Below are 18,376 nucleotides of genomic sequence, written 5' to 3' on the forward strand. Positions count from 1 at the left end.
TCGAATCCAATATGTGCTGACAATATTTGATCCCCTCCTGCTGTAATGTTGGAAGTATCTGCTTAGAGAGGAATTGTTTCCTTTTTTCCTCTCTCTTTTTAGTCTAATTTCCAAGTCATGACATGTAGAGGGTGTCTGAGCAAATCTAATCAGCCTTCTGCCTCGTTTGAGAAGGACAGCTGAGATCCTCTTTAACACCTCCATTTCTTCATTGCTGCAATCTGTTTTGATTAAAATTGCACAGGGCTCTCATCTGCATATTTATCACTCCACATACCCAGAAATCATCTCCCAGCTCTGCCACTCCTCAATATTCAGGACAGACTAAAGTGCTACACCAGGACTCTCAGCTATGCAGACGTTAATTTAGTTTCTCACACCTGCTGGTTTCCAGTAAATATGTCTTCAGGGGAAGGAAAATATTCACACATTACCTTTGCTTAATATTCCCCAGGAGTCAGAATTACTGGAGGGTTGTTTTTTTTTTTTTTTAGGATTGATTAAAAATTTCCTATTAAGAAACAAATTTCAAATTAAACGGGAAGGTCTTTAAAAAGTTCTGATGCCAGGAGGAGGCCAAGGGGAAGGGGGAATGTCTGAACAAAGAAATAACCCTTTTTAATAACATTTTTGCAGCTTTTGACAGCCAGACTCTGACATGTTTTCAGATCCTCAGATGAAAGGGCTGCAGTGGAAATGAAAATTATTCCTTCCCTTTGTGCTATTGACAGGCCATCTTATTCCCACCACATATTATTAAGAGTATTACTAGCCACTGATCAAGTTTTTAAGGAGTGTTTTCCTGAAACAGTATTTTCCTTCTCTTTGGTTACATCTCACTTTTACATTTAGTGTCTATACAAGGAAATTTTTTTTGCCTGAGTCTCCTTCTGCCCCAGCTGCTGCAGGGATGCCATGATTTGCTTCTCAATTCAAAGTCTCTAATTTTTAATAGTCCAAAGAAAGTCTAAATTGAAGAATAACATACTCTGAGCCAGCCAGGACTGAGAGGAGACTGCAATGAAAATATGTGTGTTATCTTCATACTTTTCTGACTTGAACTTGAATCCAGCTCTCCCTGCAGAGCTTCCAAACTTCCAATACCTCAGTGGCTGAGCCATTGCCAAACATCCTCTTTCCATGTCACATTGATATGGAAATATTTATCAGGGAGAGCCTGACACCTCTGTCCCGAGCATCTGTGTCAGATATACCACTCCTTAGGTTTGTGTACTCTGAAGAAGATTTAAAATGTAATTTTAATTTTAATTTAAAAAAAAAAAAAAAGAAGTAGAACTTGAAAGTACAATGTCAACTGGTGCATCCAAGAGATACACTCTGGGGTCTATTTTTTTTTACCTGGTGCCCATAAGCAACTATTAAGTGACAGGCCTGCAAAATTCAGCCCTGCAGGAAGTCAGGAAATCTCAGATGTGTGAGAGGCCACAGCACCTTTTGTTCTTCTTTATATTGTGGTTGTGCCTCAGGGAGCAGGAGAGAGCAAGACAGAAGTGTTGCCCAAGGAGGGTGATGGCTGTGGGGAGATGCCAATGACCAGATGGGAAGAACATGAGCTCGAGACTTTATTGTTCTGCATGACAAGCTGAACATTTTGCAGACCAGCCACACAGTCACTGCCAAGCTTTTTGAAGCAGTTGGGTTGTAGTCAGGGTGGCATGAGGGGCACAGATCATTAGGATGAGTAATATCCTGTCTTAGACAAACTGCCTGTAAAAAACTGACACATTCCTGGTCATCCAAACCTCTCAACATACCTGAGAGATGTGGTACAGACCTCACCCAGCTCCTCTTATATCCTACAAGGCCAAACTCATGCTGAGAAGGGTCATCTTTTGCAAACCCTTGCTCAAAGGCTTTTATGTGCCTGTAAATTATCCAGCAGCTGATGTCTACAAAGAAAATATAGAGAGGTTTAAAATACAATCTACATGGGCTGTTCTGAAAGGAAGGTGAGGGAAAATGAAGGAATAACAGAGCCTGACAGTTGCTGTGGCTTCCATTTCTCTCCAGGACCTGCTCCAGGGTGGTCCATTGTGGCCCGAGCTGTTGTTTAGATGTGCTTGAGGAATTGGGGTTGGAAAGAAGGTTGTCATCTTTGTTCTTCCAGCCAAAATTATGGCTAATGTATAAATAATTGCCTGAAGCTGCCTTGTTTTGTAGATGTCAGATCCAGGAGTGGAGCTCAGCTGATCCTGCTGGGTCCTTGGCAGGTCGGATGAGAAACACCTGATCTGGGTGGATTAGCTCAGACATCACAGGAGGTGTCACAACACAGAGGTCACAGGGCAGACATGGAATGCTGCCTCTAGACCACCACAATGCTTCTTCATAAACTCCAAAAGGATGTCAGCCAAGAGACATTAAGTCTTCCAGTATCATCTGTAAGCTGAGAGGTTTGGCTGCCTCTAATGCAGGGAGTATCCAGGAAAAATCCTGGTGTTCCTGTGGCTTTCATCAGTAGCAAAGGTAATAGTGTCAGGGCATGACTTGCATGAAGCAGTTTCTTCATTTTCCAGGCTGAAATAACAGTTTGTGCCACCATTAAGTGATCTGTAAACACACCGGTCGGCAGGAAAAAGTGCAATCCCTTTTCTTGGTTTGGGCAAGGCCCATATTCTTGTAGGTTGGGATTTACAAAAGCCATAAGGAAATCGATGCTCAACTCTCACTAAAATTCAGTGAGAATTAGATGCAGAGCTGCTTCCAGTTTGTTCCACTCTCCATTGGTGATCCATCTGCCAAGCAGCCTGTCCCCTGCTCGGGGGTTAGGCACCCATTTTTGCTGCATGACCTTGTCTTGAGCACATGGAATCCCATTTCATGGCAATCAATCTGCAAACCCCGAGTGGGAGCGTTTTGAGAGTAAAATCCCACTTCAAATACAGCCCTGAACATGTTTCATGAGCTGGCAACCCAATTTAGAGATTGGCCTGAGTCGCAAACGAGACCTGGGCCATGTCTGTCTCTGTTATTCTTTATTAACAACCTTGTGATCTCTTCTGGTGCAGACAGGGCTTGCAGACATATTTGAGCAAATGGGGTAAGTGTTAGAAATAGCTTAAAGCTGAATACTTTTCCATGTCAAGAAAAAAGCCTTCCCTGCTGCTTGTTTACTTCTGATTTATTCCCCAGTAAAAAGGGGTGAAGTTTGCTCTTTGTGAGCTCAGCACTGTCTACAAAAAACACCGATTTCAGTGAAGTGTCTGATGTATTGTTGTCATTCTCCCACAAAAGCAGCTGGGGCAGCATGGGAAAAATGATCTCTATGCTTTGGAGGAAGCAGAAGGGTGGGAGAAGCTGGTCTCTCATCTGACAAATGAATTATCATCAAATCAGGGCTATATAGAGAATAAACTGCTGTTTCCCCCATTACTGGCATTTCACTACCTTACAGTCACTGGCCTGACCATTTAACCAAGTTTTGCTGGGAATGGGAAGGAAAACAAATGCTGGGATGACATTTATTAGGTGTGCTTGTTCAGTCAGTCCGTTTGCTGCTCGGGGTTCTCGCTCTACGTGCTGAAGGGCTGATCCTGCATGGAAGTCAGTGGATGTATTTCTGCTCCCTTGGCTCATTCCATTTAAAAGGAACATGAACAGGCTGAGGAGGAAGAGGAAAGATTGAAGCTAATGAAAGGAATGGGTTTCAGGCAGAGCTGTACAGCCCAGCCAGCTTGTGACCATAAGCAGGTTGTGGCACAGCTGAGGAAAGATCAGGCAGTGGGAAATGTTGCCTAGAGAAAAGGTGTGTTGGCTACTGAAAAGACATTTCCACACATGCATTTTTATTGCTGTTTCTGTTGTGTGTCTCCCTTGGTGGAGTCTCTTCTTCTTATGTCTCACTGCCTGTCTGCTAAACTGACACCAGAACCTTCAGCCTGCAGAGCTCTCCAGAGAGATCCATTTGCCTTCATGCTGTACATAAATAATCAGGGTAGCAAAAGTTATTATTGGGCTACAAGGCCTGGAGCTCAGATTCCCAAGCAATTGCTGTCATTTAAAGCACATTAAAAAGGGATGGAATGAGCTTTGTGGTGTTGATAAACCTTTTGACAACGACTTGAGTTTCTCACATGATCCAGCCTCCAGCAGCCTTCAAGCAGTGAAGCAAATGCAGGATTTAACATTAGTTGTATCATAACAGAACATATATTTATTTTACCTACCACAGTCTGACAGTAGTATTTTGAATGGAGATGAGGCTCAGCAGGCTTCTTCACCTTGGTCTTCTGCTTGAGGCAGTTAAACCTTCTGTAATCCACTCAATGTGTTCTAAACCTGATATAACAGTAGTTTTCTCCATGTCTGGTGATGTTTTGTTCACAACCACACTGAGATGCTGGAAAACCAGGTTATTATATATAAACTACTGTTATTATATATATAAGAGCAAGCTCAGCAGCTTGGGGGAGCTTGGGTGGTACACTGGGCAGCACCTCAGCCCTGTTCTCCAAGGGTGCAGCACATGAGCAGTGTCACAGGTTGGGTGGTGTGGCTGTGGTTCACCCCTTACACTGTTCCTTCTTCCTTTAGGGACCAAGTGTGCCAGCAAAGAAAAGGATACCCAGCTCGGCTTGAAGTGGCTCTCCAATTTCTGCTCCAGATTACAAAGGCCAAACAGACATAAGACTCTCCCAGCTGGAAACAGGACCCGAGCAGCGCCATGGCACTGCCCAGCCGGGTTTTGGCCTGTGCCATCCTCGCTCTGCTGTGCCAGCACGTCAGGGGGGGGCTCATCAAGAGAATCATCCGGCACAAGCGGGAGACCGGGCTCAACGTGACCCTGCCAGAGGACAACCAGCCCGTGGTTTTTAACCACGTCTACAACATCAAGCTGCCCGTGGGCTCCCTCTGCTCCGTGGACCTGGACGCGGCGAGCGGCGACACGGACCTGAAGGCGGAAATCGAGCCGGTCCGGAATTCCGAGGAGCACACGGTGAACGAGGGGAACCAGATCGTCTTCACGCACCGGATTAACATTCCCCGGCGGGCCTGCGGCTGTGCAGCTGCCCCAGACATTAAGGATCTGCTGAGCAGACTAGAGGAGCTGGAGGGGCTGGTATCCTCCCTCCGGGAGCAGTGTGCCAGCGGCGCTGGATGCTGTCCCAATTCCCAGGCAGCAGAAGGTAAGGCAGGCCGGGGAGCTGCTCTTGGGGAAACTCTCGTGCTGGCTGTCCAAGTTGTTTAGAGTAGACACTCAAATCTGTTTAAAGAATGAGCGCAAGTCAACCTGTTAAATTTGAAACATAATCAAAACTGGGAATGTGTTTGGCCCGCGTGCAGGGAACATTCATTCACAGTTTCACGGGTTTGTGGATCTGTGGGTCAGAAGTTGGCCTGGGACACTTTGTAGCTGTGGCACTGAGCATGGACAGCACTTGGGCACGGTGACAGCCTGAGTCGAGATTAAAACTCACACAGTCCAAGCTCTTGGCTCCAGGTTTTGTCCCCTTGAGGAAGCTGCCAATGTAACCATCTTCCTTTCCAAGTTTTCTTTATTAGAGACCAATAAAAATACAGCAGGACATAAGGCAGCAGACAAGCACAAATAGTTAGAGAAGTGGGAAAAAAGGTGTCTGTCCAGCTGGTTTTTAAACTGAGGGAAAAGTCTGGTCATACAGGAGAGGAAACACAGGTCTTCTCGGGAGTGATGTCCCTCTGAGCACAGAGCTGCTCTCACAGCTGCTGATACTGACTGTTGTCTGGCTTTTTATGTTCTGGAGTGAATGGATGAGTAACATTTCATGGTGTATTCCCTAATGAAGTGGTCAGGAAAGCTGCTCAGTCAGTGGAAAGAGGATTTTGAGATGGGAGGAGGAATCCAGCATGCTCATTTACCAAGCAGTTGGCAGGGGCTCTTCCCTGGCATTAAGGGATTCCCAGTAAAACAAATCTCGCTGGAGAAAAAAAGAGATAGTGTCTTTCAAAAACTTTGGTGATTCTGGAAATTATATCCTGTGGGGAGTGATAAAAGCAGCAGAAACAAACTTCTTAACACCAATTTGTAGGGGTTAAAAAGGGCATCCTTTATTCAGCACGCTGGACGTTCAGAGGAGAGCTCCTCTAATCAAAGCTACCAAATGACAGATGGACAGGGCTTTTTATTACACATACTCTTTACATGATCATTAGATATTCTTCCTTGCTTTATATGTTTTCATTAGTTTGTTTACATAGTCACACCCCTGTTGGAAGTCCTTCTGGGTCATCTTCCTTGTCTTGACCTCAGTTCTTGAGCAGCCACAGCATCATTGTGCTTCACCACCAAAATTGTAACATTTGTTCTTGATCTGGGCACACAGAGCTTAGTTTACATCCTGTCTGTTTGAGTTACATCCCTTATCTAATTCTCGAGGACTTCTCTAAGGTTATATTGTTCCTTATTTGGCCATTCCGGGCTACTGTGAATGAAGTTTCAATTTTTCCCATCAGGAGTCAGGAAAATCAGAGCCTTTTTAGGTCCTGTGTGTCACGCTGGCCTAAGGCATCCCAGGGCCAAGAGAGTAATGGCTTGTAAGGCTAAATACCCTTTTTGCCAGAAGAGTTCACTTCAAGGAGGCAGGTGTCACGTAGGAAGTCTTCTCTGCCTGGAAAGTGCCTTTCTCAAAGGAATTAGACGGGGTTTATTTTGTTTCCCTCCTGTATTCCAGAGACAGTTGAAAAGCTCTGTGTCTCTGGTATGCAGAGAGATAAGCAGATGTTGCAGGTCTCTGAAGCCAGTGGGGAGAGCTGGGGGGGGAAGAGGGACCAGCAGGCGAGTCTTGCTCAGGCCCAGCGCTGCTTTGCAGCCCGGTGCAGCTTTTCCTTTGGAAGCTTTTACCGTTCTCGTCTTCAGAACAAACCTTTTTGGGATTCCTTCCGCTGCCTCGGGCATTTCTGGGGGGTACCCATGTACACCTCACCCCTCATGGGTTTTCTGGCTCGTTCTACAGGTCGCCTGGACACCACCCCCTACTGCAGCGGGCACGGCAACTGGAGCGTGGAGATCTGCGGCTGCGTGTGCGAGCCGGGCTGGAAGGGCCCCAACTGCAGCCAGGCCTCGTGTCCCTCCGACTGCAACGACCAGGGCAAGTGCGTGGACGGGCTCTGCGTGTGCTTCGAGGGCTACACGGGCCCGGCCTGCGGCGAGGAGCTCTGCCCCTGGGGGTGCGGCGCCCACGGGCGCTGCGTGGGCGGGCGCTGCCTGTGCCACGAGGGGTTCACCGGCGAGGACTGCGGCGAGCCCCTGTGCCCCCACAACTGCCACGGCCGCGGGCGCTGCGTGGACAGCGAGTGCGTGTGCGAGGAGGGCTACACCGGGGAGGACTGCGGGGAGCTCATCTGCCCCAACGACTGCTTCGACCGCGGGCGCTGCCTCAACGGGACGTGCCTGTGCGAGGAGGGCTTCACCGGGGACGACTGCGGGGAGCTCGCCTGCCCCAGCGACTGCCACGGCCACGGGCGCTGCGAGAACGGGCTGTGCGTGTGCCACGAGGGCTTCGTGGGCGACGACTGCGGCGAGAAGAGGTGCCCCAACGACTGCCACCACCGCGGGCGCTGCGTGGGCGGGCAGTGCCAGTGCCACGAGGGGTACCTGGGCGAGGACTGCGCCGAGCTGCGCTGCCCCGGCGACTGCCGCGGGCGCGGGCGCTGCGTGGACGGGCAGTGCGTGTGCGACGAGGGCTTCGTCGGGGAGGACTGCGGGGAGCTGCGGTGCCCCCAGGACTGCAGCAACCGCGGGCTCTGCGTGAACGGGCAGTGCCAGTGCCACGAGGGCTTCACCGGGGACGACTGCGGGCAGCTGTGGTGCCCCAACGACTGCCAGGGCCACGGGCTGTGCGTGAACGGGCAGTGCGTGTGCGACGAGGGCTTCACCGGCGAGGACTGCGCCGAGCTGCGCTGCCCCCAGGACTGCCACCACCGCGGGCGCTGCGTGGAGGGGCGTTGTGAGTGCGACAACGGCTTCACCGGGGAGGACTGCGGCGAGCTGGCCTGTCCCAACGACTGCCACCAGCGCGGGCTCTGCGTGGACGGGCGCTGCGTGTGCCAGGAGGGCTTCGTGGGCGAGGACTGCCGGGAGCGGGCCTGTCCCAGCGACTGCAGCAACGCCGGGCGCTGCGTGGACGGGCGGTGTGTCTGCGAGGACGGGTACATGGGCGAGGACTGCGCCGATGGTAGGTGGCGATGTCCCTTCAGAACCACTTGGATGCACACACTGCCTGTGTCCATCCAGCAGCTTTGGAGGTTCTGTGAATCTTCTCCATAAAGCCGGGCCCTGTTGCTGCTTTTCTTCAGCGTAGTCCAGACACTTGACTCAGGGTTGTAACAACACCATTGCACCCCTTAATTGTCAGGGTTACACAGTGTGGCAGTTTGTGGCGACTTCAGGTGATCAGAAGACAACAGGATGATAATGGTGTTGCTGTGCAATTGTTATCTCCATTTCTGGAGACCTTATCATTCATTTGTGACCTTCTCACTCTCTGCAACTCCCTGCCAGGAGGGGGGAGCCGGGGGGGGTCGGGCTCTGCTGCCAGGAACCAGCAGCAGGACAAGAGGGCACAGCCTTGAGCTGCCCCAGGGCAGGTTTAGGTTGGCCATGGGGCAGAAGTTGTTTGCAGAGAGAGGGATCAGCCCTTGGAATGGGCTGCCCAGGGAGGGGGTGGAGTCCCCGTCCCTGGAGGGGTTTGAGCAGAGCCTGGATGTGGCATCAGTGCCATGGGCTGGGTGACAAGGTGGGGTTGGGTCACAGGTTGGACTCGATGATCTCAGAGGTCTTTTCCAACCCAGTTCATTCTGTGATTCTGCTCCCACCACAGGGTGACTGGAGCTGTAACCAGCCATGCCTGGGATTTGTCACCATGATATTTCACCTTCTAATGGTATCTCTTGATGCTAAAAAAAAGGGCATCTGAAAGAAACTGTTCTAGCTATGGAGGAGAGGGAGATGTATCCAGAGTCTTCTTAATACACAGATGTGTGTGTATTTTACATATATATATATATGTAATATATATATTTGTTTATACCTATACTTATTTATACATATAGATTTATATATAACATATATTTGTTTTATACCTATATTTATATTTATTTATTTATATATATATAATTTATTCATTTTTTTATATGGAGGTTTTATATATACATTTCTATATTTATATGGAGGAGTGTGTATCAGATCTGACAGAAGCTTAGAGGAAAATCATGGAATAGGCTGGAATGGAAACTCAGCTCTAAAGTCCCATGCTGAGTTTCCCACTACCACTTACTCCATGGAAATTGATAGAGGATTTTGGCAGTTGGATAATGACAGGCTTTACACTATAAATGAGGTAGTTTTCTTTAGCAGATCCCAGGGGAGAAATTTGGAAACTAAATTTTTGTAGGGTAATCAAAGAATGCTTTGGGGTTGAGAACACCATAAAAGACAATGAATACCCTTAAAAAGAAATTTCCCATCTTTCATCTCCTCCTTCCAGAAGAGGCCTAAGCTCCATTTTGTGCTCTTGCACGTGGAGATCTATTGGCAGTATTTACTAAAATAACAACGCTTGGTTTTACTTTGGAAAATCTGCGCAAGTCCCAGGACTTGCAGCTCTACAATCACGTGTTGCTGGCAGTTGAATGAACCATCTGAGCCCCTGGGGACGCAGCTCTAACAGTCTTGTGCTGCAGCCACGAGAGGAGGAGCTGGAACACAGTCAGCCAGAGGTTGTGTGCAAGTGTGAGGGTAGGAATTGGCCCCGTGATTTTGGAAATGTCTGTGGTCTTCATCAGCCGAACGTTCCTCTCCTCAGCAGTTAATTTGTGGGCCGTGGCTTCCCCAGCCCCTGTTAGATAATTCTCATGAAATCCCTGGGAAAATGGGAAAACTGGGGAAGTCATTATTTTCCGAGCCATGAAAACTTCTTATAACTTTATTTTCTTTCCCCCTCCACCTCCCAGTGTCTCCTCCAACCGAGCTGACGGTGACCAACGTGACGGATAAAACTGTCAACCTGGAATGGAAACACGAGAATCCTGTCAATGAGTACCTGGTCACCTACGTCCCCACCAGCACCGGGGGCTTGGACATGCAGTTCACTGTGCCAGGAAACCAGACAGCTGCCACCATCCACGAGCTGGAGCCGGGGGTGGAATATTTTATCCGTGTCTTTGCCATCCTTAAAAACAAGAAGAGCATCCCAGTCAGTGCCAGGGTAGCCACATGTGAGTTTAACATTCCCTCAATCCATCCATTCCATAGCATGCATTGATTTGCACCCCTCATTTTGGGGTATTATTATGTATTTTGTGTTTTCTATTTTCAAATAATTTGTATTGATTCACATCCATCTTGTGGGACATTTTATTTTTTATTTTCTATTTTCAATTCATTTATGTTGATTTGCCTCCCTTTTTGGGAACTTTATTTCTTTTTGACTTCTATTTGCAATTTATTTGTATTGATTTGCCTCCTTCTCTTGGAGATATTATTTCTTTTGTATTTTCTAGTTTCAATTCATCTGTTCTGGACAGAGACAGCCTTTTGCACTTTCATTTTTTATTCTTTTCCAGTGCCAATAACTGTGTTAAAAATACAGTTCACAGGCTCTTCTGCTCTTTGCTGTGCCTCCCAATTAACACCATGGGGTCTTTGCAAATTAAGAACCTTGGCTTCTCGATTATAATGTACATTTTAAAATTCTGGTCATTATTCCTGAAAAAAAACTGATAAAAAATGTACAGTGTGTAAAAAAGCAATATGAAATCACTTGAATTCAAACTGGTTTGGTTAAAAGGAGGTTATATTTTATTTTGCATCTTTAGTTTTACCACAACTAGACTTTTATCTGCCTGTCTGTCCTTTTGTTGTTCATCTTCCTCTATATTTTGTGCACATCACAGAGCTTCAAAAGGTGCTCTTTGACTTCTGTCCCTGAGCTCGTTTTTAGAGACCTGGGTCAGGATTCAGCTCACCTGCCTGCAAATGTCCACACCAGGGACAGTCAAGAGGGCACAAAAAAAGAGGTTTCTAGGTCAAAATTCATTTTACTTCAAGGTGACATCCAAACCAGCTCAGAGGAAAGCCTCTCCAAAGACAGAATAACTGGTTGGGAGGTGGTTTGACCAGCTCAGCTGCACTTCCCTACACAGCAGACACTTCTAGTGGTGGAAAGATGTCCCACCCTGTGCCCTATTTATGAGAACTTGTTGCTCATGTGAGGATTTCCCTTTTTTCTGCCCCAGATCTCCCTGCTCCAGAGGGTTTGAGGTTCAAATCTGTTCGAGAAACGTCCGTCCAGGTGGAGTGGGACCCTCTGAACTTTTCCTTTGATGGCTGGGAGCTGGTCTTCCACAACATGGTGAGGAAGCAGCTTCCTGTGTGTTCATGTGGAGTGAAAAATCCTGGCTTTTTTTCTGTTATCCTGACAGATTGTTGTTCCATGTGTTGCAGAAAAAGGATGATAATGGAGATATAACCAGCAGCTTGAAAAGGCCAGAGACATCTTACATGCAGCCAGGTTTGGCACCTGGGCAACAGTACAATGTGTCCATTCATGTAGTGAAAAACAACACCAGAGGACCTGGACTGTCCAAAGTGATAACAACAAGTAAGGACAACCTGTATTTGGCCTGTATTTTTTTGGCCAACAGCAAACGTTGTTTTTTTTTAAAACCAAACTTTTAAATAGAGAGAAACCCAAGCTCTATCCTGTGAATTCATAGGGGTGAAAAGGAAGTAGTGGAGCTGCTAATGAAAAATTAATTTCATGAGGGAGATTTAATTCCTTTCCAAATTACCTACAGAGGAAAGGAAATTTATGTTCAGAGAGAAGGGAGCAGGCAGAATGCACTTTTACTCTTTTTCAAAATGTACATCAACAGGAACTAAAATTTTTTTCATCCTGGTGATGTTTGTATGGAGCTGGAGAAGCTCTCAGGGTTCCTCCTTGCCTTTCCTCTGGCAGCTTCTGATGTGAATGAATGTTGATGAATTTGCTTCTGATGAAATGATTCCATTTGGAGTCTAAACCTATTGGAAGAGAGTAAAGGAAAATAATAAAACTTGGTCAAAGTCACTAATTTTAATTTTGCTCTGAATCAGCAATTAAAAGCATAAGGATGTCTGTGGTTTTTATGGCAAGATTTCTTTCAAAAACCACCTTTTTCTGTCTATTTTTTTTTTATGACAGAGCTTGATGCCCCCAGCCAGGTCGAGGCAAAAGACGTCACGGACACCACAGCCCTCATCACATGGTCCAAACCCCTGGCTGAAGTTGAAGACATAGAGCTCACCTATGGCCCCAAGGACATCCCAGGGGACAGGACAACCATTGAGCTCTCTGAAGATGAAAACCAATATTCCATTGGAAACCTGAGGCCACACACAGAGTATGAAGTGACACTTGTCTCTCGTCGAGGGGACATGGAAAGTGACCCTGTGAAAGAAGTGTTTGTCACAGGTGAGAGGCTGGAGACCAGCATGGAATCAGCACGTTTATAGAGGGACAGGAAAGTGGAGAATGGGTTTTTTCTGTGCCTCATATGCTTTCCTGGCTCGACAAAATATTTAAAATCTAAATATATTTTGAAAATGGGATTTAGGTCATTGTGTCTCGTACCCTAAATCTCTCAGAAACAAGTTCCTCTGGATTATTTTTCTGTCTGCTGAGCTAAAGGTCTTCCATGGCTCCTGTTCCATCTAAGACCTTGTTTCTTGTCTAAATATGTATCAGATTAGCAAAGAACTGGTTTTTTTCCTCCTTCAGTTCTGCAAATGTTTTCTGTCGTGCTTTTATAAATTGACTTTGCTCCTCAGTGCCCCTGGGAATGTTTTTTGAAAGTGTGGGTCCTGTTGCATGTTATCAAGGTTTGATGCATTAAGGGACAAAATGGTACATAGAGAATTATCTCTCTTTTCGTCCTAAAATACAGTTGTTCCTTCAGAGCAGGATTTGAGGTGTGAACAGTGAAGAGCCCATTGAATTTCTACATAATATTCACCCTTTTTTTTTGAGACTCAGAGTTTCTTTCAGCCACAAATGCAAGATATTTACTGAACAGAAACTCTAGAAATGATCAGTTCTTTGTTCTTAGCAGCATTTTTCCTTTTGAAAGCTGAGGCATTTATAAAGGACAATAGTGTTTTCATCCAAATACATTTTTCCACAAGCCTATTTTGTAATAAAAAATATTTATTACCGTTGAAAATGTTATTTTAGTCTGAGGAGACAAAAGTTTAATTTCTTGAAGTGATGTTTTCTCCAAAGCTGGTGAACTCTCCATTTTATGCCAAAAGAAATCTGCTTGGTGTAGTTAAGTCATATCAGGTGAAGAGAAACTTAACTTCAGTGTTGTGGGTCATTTTTAAAAGTACTGTTAGAAGAGACTGTTGTCATAAGAGAAATATTCCTATTTATGTATTTATGTATGTATGTATGTATGTATTTATTTATTTATTTATTTATTTATTTATTTATTTATGGCTTACAGACTTGGATGCTCCCAGAAACCTGAAGCCAGTGTCCCAGACAGACAACAGCATCACTCTGGAGTGGAGAAACAGCCACGCCAACGTTGACAACTACAGAATCAAGTTTGCCCCCATCTCTGGTGGAGACCACGTGGAGATCACGGTGCCAAAGGGCAACCAAGCCACAACCAGAGCTACACTCACAGGTGGGTCACACAGTGTAGAGCAGATGTACTGAAGGAATTGTTCCCTGTGAAGGTGGGGAGGCCCTGGCACAGGTTACCCAGAGAAGTTGTGGCTGCCCCATCCCTGGGAGTGTCCAAGGCCAGGTTGGAGCAACCTGGGCCAGTGGAAGGTGTCCCTGCCCATGGCAGGGGGTTGGATGATCTTTAAGGTCCCTTCCAACCCAAACCATTCTGTGATTCTCTGATTTTTAAGTGCACCCAGTTAAATTAAAACCCCTGGGATGTGTCTGTCCACGCCTGCAGGTGGATGACCAGCCAGCAGAAGGGTTTGTAGCCATTTCCCTTCCACGTGCATCCTTCAATCCCACCAGGCAGTTCCCTGAGTTCTGGGCAGCTCCACATCTCTGGGGAGGGGGCTTCACACCCTGAGTTCCAAAGGTGTTTGCATGTGCCAGGGATGGTATTTACTGGTGCCAGTCTGCAGCTTCTCTGTGTACCTGCAAGTTGCTTTCCCAGCCTGCAAGGCCAGGTCATGGTTCTTCCTCCATGTTGTGTAGGTGCCAACCTGCTTTTCTTTGGCAGAGCTACTCCCACTGCCAGCTCTGGAAAGTAGAAGCTATCTCTGATTGTGCATTTGCAGTGTCCAAAATGCAATGTCAGTCAGCCATAATCTTTGTCCTTTGGTATATAAGTGGAATAAAGATTTATTAACATTAGGTCAGGGTTAGCTGAAACCTCAATTCCCTGCACACTCAGGAAAGCATCCATCTTACCTTGCACACATTGAGCCTTCCTTGTTAAAACAAATGCCTGTAGGTGTATTCCATGCACAGGAACTCATATTCCTTTTCCTCATCTCTTAGGTTTGAGGCCTGGAACTGAGTATGGCATTGGAGTGACAGCAGTGAGGAACAACAGGGAAAGTGCCCCCGCTACCATCAACGCTGGCACTGGTGAGTGCCTGACCTACCTGACCCCCCTTTCTGCTCTGGAGGAAGCACCAAGTCCTGTGGAGCCACTCTTTCATTTCCAAATGATGGAATAAATACTATTTTAGAAAGTTCTTAATTTCAGTTTGCTCCCAATGGGGCATTTTCCCTCAAGGGAAAAATCTTTCCCCTAAAGATCTTGACCTCTGAGTGTGGCTTCTTTTTCCTGTACGAGGATTTCTCAGTGTTCTGGGATTTTCATCTCCAGGTGAGCTCCTCAGTGGTAATTATGCTTACACTGATTTGGCCATCCTCTAGTTGTGAGGGTTTCTGGCAGGAAGTGATGGCCAAAATGTTGATCTGGCCATGAGTGCAGCCTTGGTGATTGCAAGTCCTGACTGACCTTCAAATCCATAATTTTTCTCACAACTCCCCCCTTTTCCCAGGTGAATTCTCTGAAGGCTTTAATTCTGCCTCTCCTGCATGTGAAGTGAGTGTCAGTCGGGGAAATCTGTCCTAGTGTGGTTTGTTTGTAAAGGAGAACTTCATCACCCTCTACCCACCTGGGCTTCACAAACTCCAGAAGGTGGACAAGACCCTGAGCTGTGCCCAGACACCCAGTGGGGATGTTATTCTGTCTGTGCCTGTCCTGGGGCAGTTCAGAGACATCTCAGCTGTGCTTTTTTTCAACTCTTAGATCTTGATAACCCCAAGGACTTGGAAGTCAGTGACCCCACTGAAACCACCTTGGCCCTTCGCTGGAGGAGGCCGGTGGCCAAGTTCGACCGCTACCGCCTCGCTTACACCAGTCCCTCTGGCAAGAGGAGCGAAGTGGAGATCCCAGTGGACAGCACCTCCTTCATCCTCAGGGGGCTGGATGCAGGCACAGAGTACACCATCAGCCTGGTGGCAGAGAAGGGCAGGCACAAAAGCAAACCCACGACTGTCAAGGGTTCCACTGGTGAGTAACAGCTTTTGGTGGGTGCCCTGCACAGGACCAGCCCAAGGACAACCTCACCTGATTTTCTAAGCTGTGTCTGAGGCTTAGAAAATCTGTCTCAGACTTAACTCTGCTTACAACGCCACACTGTGCATTTCCCTGCCTACTGTGTTTAGCTTCATGTTCTCAAGGATTTCTTGCTTATTTTTTGAGAGGCTTCACAAAGAACAGCCACTGGTCCTGCATGAAATGCAGAGCTCCTTTGTTTTACATGAGGCTGGGTTTTTTTGTGTGTTATAACTTGCTTTGTTTTCTACAGCCAAAATCTGAGAGGAAGAGCAACCAGAATGTGTTTAACACTGCTTGTTCCTGCCTAATGAATTCTCTTCACAGCAATCCCTCCACCCATCATGCTTCAGCAGGGTCAGCAGGGCTCTGATGCTGCCCTTTTTCAGTTTTCTCATCCAAAAGTGGGAAAGGTGACTGCCCCAAATCTGGTTCCAGCCACCATTTCCACTGGATACTGTGACTTATATTTATCTTTAAAAAGAGGTCCATTTCTACCATCTCTATTTGTCCAAACCACCCCAACTGACCAGTGGCAGTGGACTCACTGAACAAGATTTTATTTTTTGTGAAACATTTTGACCCAAAGTTTGTTGCACACAGAGTTACACCTTGGTGCAGAACACAAATAAATCCTGAATCTTTATGTGCCTTCACCTCAAACTCTGTGAGGCAAAGCTTGAACTGCTCTAAGTGAGCAGAGACTAAAATCAGGATCAGCTGGGCTACAATTATTGTCTTTAGCAGATATCAAGGTGTTTATCCTTTTCTTCCCAAACACCATCTATGAGGTAAACACATGCCAGACATTGTGGATTTTACAAATTAATTAACTATACTATATACAATTACTATTATTATAAATAAATAAACTATATATAAATATAATAACTATTTGAACTGATCAAAACTAGGCTCATATTCCCTGGCAGTTCATGCCAGCACCACCTCTGATGCTTTATAGAGACAGTAATCCAGGACAGCAGAGGGTTGTATGGAGTGGTGTAAACTACAGGAGACCATCAGCACTGAATTAGTTGTTTGATGCCTCAGGCAGGCAGGGAAATGCAGTCCAAGGCAGGGAAAAAATAGGAAGTCTTTGAGGCACAACATACAAAAGGCTCTGAAGGTTTATGTGGCAGGAGTGAGCAGGCTGCAGTTTTCCCAAAGTTCTCTGTTTCCCTGTCTGTCTGAAGGCTCAGAGGTCTCAAAAGAATTCTGCACAGATGGTGAAAAGGCAGCAACAACCTGCTGTGGAATTTCACAGTCTGCTCTTTCCACCAGGAGCTTGCAAAGCTTCACAAGGTGGCTGCTTTTCCCCGGTTTGGTTTCTTATTTTTTTCTTATTTTTCTTTAGAAATACCTTCATCTGGCCAGTGCATTTGTTTTATGTCTTTGCTCAGAGCAGCCAGTAAACACAGAGCTCCCTGCAAGGGAGCAGCAGTTGAATAACCTGTCTCTGTGACCTCCCTCCTACGTAGGAATGGACAAATCCAAACACGAGCACGGGGAGCAGAAGTGCTCTGGAAGCCTGAGCTGTACAACACAAGTGGGCTCTTCAGTTTGCTTTTCCATCTTCCTTCAAGTCAGTCTTCTTTTTCCAGCACTTGGGAGGTCCTGGAGTCCTCAGGCTGAGCCAAACAAACTCGTTTCTCTTGCAGAGCCCTGGGGGACCTCAGATCCTTTGCACTGCTGAGGAAAGTCCTTGGAGCAACCAGGGGGAGAGAGAGAGAGGGATGATTGAAGTGGGCAATGCCAGCAGCACAACTAGGGCTGGATTGGCTCTTCCCCATGGGTGGAGGAGGCAATGCTGCTGTTTGGAGGGTTCTGTGCCACCCCTGCTGAACAAGAGAGCCAGCAGCTGCAAAAGGGCTCAGTTTTTCTTTCCAGCTTCCTTTGCTCCTGCAGATTGCCAGGTTTTCACCTCATATTCTTCCCATCCTCTGGATGGTTCAGTCAGGCTTCCCTGCCAGCAGGTATCCAGGAGCTTCCTACATCTTATTTTTATTTGCTTGCACAGTGGATTTTATAGTGTTTTAAAGCTTCTTTCAACTCCAGAGCTGAAAATCTTCTCTTGGAGACTTCTCTCTCCTCTCACATTCTCCCTGTTATCTACTTGTGAACATCACCTCTCCCCTCACAGGCAGCTGAAATGTTCAGGATTCATGAACCTCTAGCAGAGGACATGTCACAAAATCTTCTGTACTGTAGGATGGCAGATGTCTGTTGCTTCTGTCTCTTCATGTGGATGAAGTGCAGCTCAAGTGACAGATATTTTTTTTAAACTGATATCCATGATTCTGCATTCAAGGGATGGCAAAATGTCATTTTATTTTGTTGGAAAGACTAAACCTTTCACTCTGCCACCTGCTTGTTTGTCTCCTGTAGCTCTATATAGTGTAACCCTAATTCAGGTAGTGAGTCCTGAGCAAGAGGAGCTTCCTTTCTCTGGGAGTTTTCCTGCTCCAGAGGCATCTGGGATTCAGGAGATGGGCTGAAGGACCTCGAGGTCTTGAGGCTAAGAGGCCACAGCTTTAGTGCCTCGTGGTGTGTGAATACAGGAGTCTGCACTGGTTTTTGGGTGGAGTTTTGGAGCTGTGCCCACTGCAGAGACCTTCCTGCCCAGGGAATCCCTGGCCTCCAAGCTAACACTTCCCATAAAATCAAGGTGTATGGGTTGGCTGGAGAACAGAGCTGTTCTCTGGAGCTGTGGCCCCATCTGGGACCTCCTTTCTGTTCTTAATGAAGGTATCACAAAGGCCCCACCCAGCACTAAGACCTGACTCAGAAATGA

At 46.7% G+C, this 18,376-nt stretch overlaps 1 protein-coding gene across 4 annotated transcripts in view; it reads left to right on the top strand.

Annotated features, from left to right (window-relative positions):
* Positions 1-18,376, top strand: part of TNC (tenascin C) — a 73,735-nt gene that overhangs the window by 20,634 nt on the left and 34,725 nt on the right. For all 4 annotated transcript variants that reach the window (XM_051807866.1, XM_051807867.1, XM_051807868.1 and 1 more), the window contains exons 2-10: positions 4,555-5,147; positions 6,954-8,174; positions 9,952-10,215; positions 11,236-11,351; positions 11,444-11,600; positions 12,183-12,452; positions 13,483-13,668; positions 14,511-14,600; positions 15,274-15,537. In XM_051807866.1, coding sequence (XP_051663826.1) covers positions 4,685-5,147; positions 6,954-8,174; positions 9,952-10,215; positions 11,236-11,351; positions 11,444-11,600; positions 12,183-12,452; positions 13,483-13,668; positions 14,511-14,600; positions 15,274-15,537 — 3,031 coding nt within the window. In that variant the 5' untranslated portion in view covers positions 4,555-4,684. The remainder of the gene's footprint in view (positions 1-4,554; positions 5,148-6,953; positions 8,175-9,951; positions 10,216-11,235; positions 11,352-11,443; positions 11,601-12,182; positions 12,453-13,482; positions 13,669-14,510; positions 14,601-15,273; positions 15,538-18,376) is intronic.

This window comes from Manacus candei, unplaced genomic scaffold, assembly GCF_025592945.1.
Source record: "Manacus candei isolate 608988 ecotype Guabito, Panama unplaced genomic scaffold, ASM2559294v1 h1tg000071l, whole genome shotgun sequence".
Classification (NCBI taxonomy): domain Eukaryota; kingdom Metazoa; phylum Chordata; class Aves; order Passeriformes; family Pipridae; genus Manacus; species Manacus candei.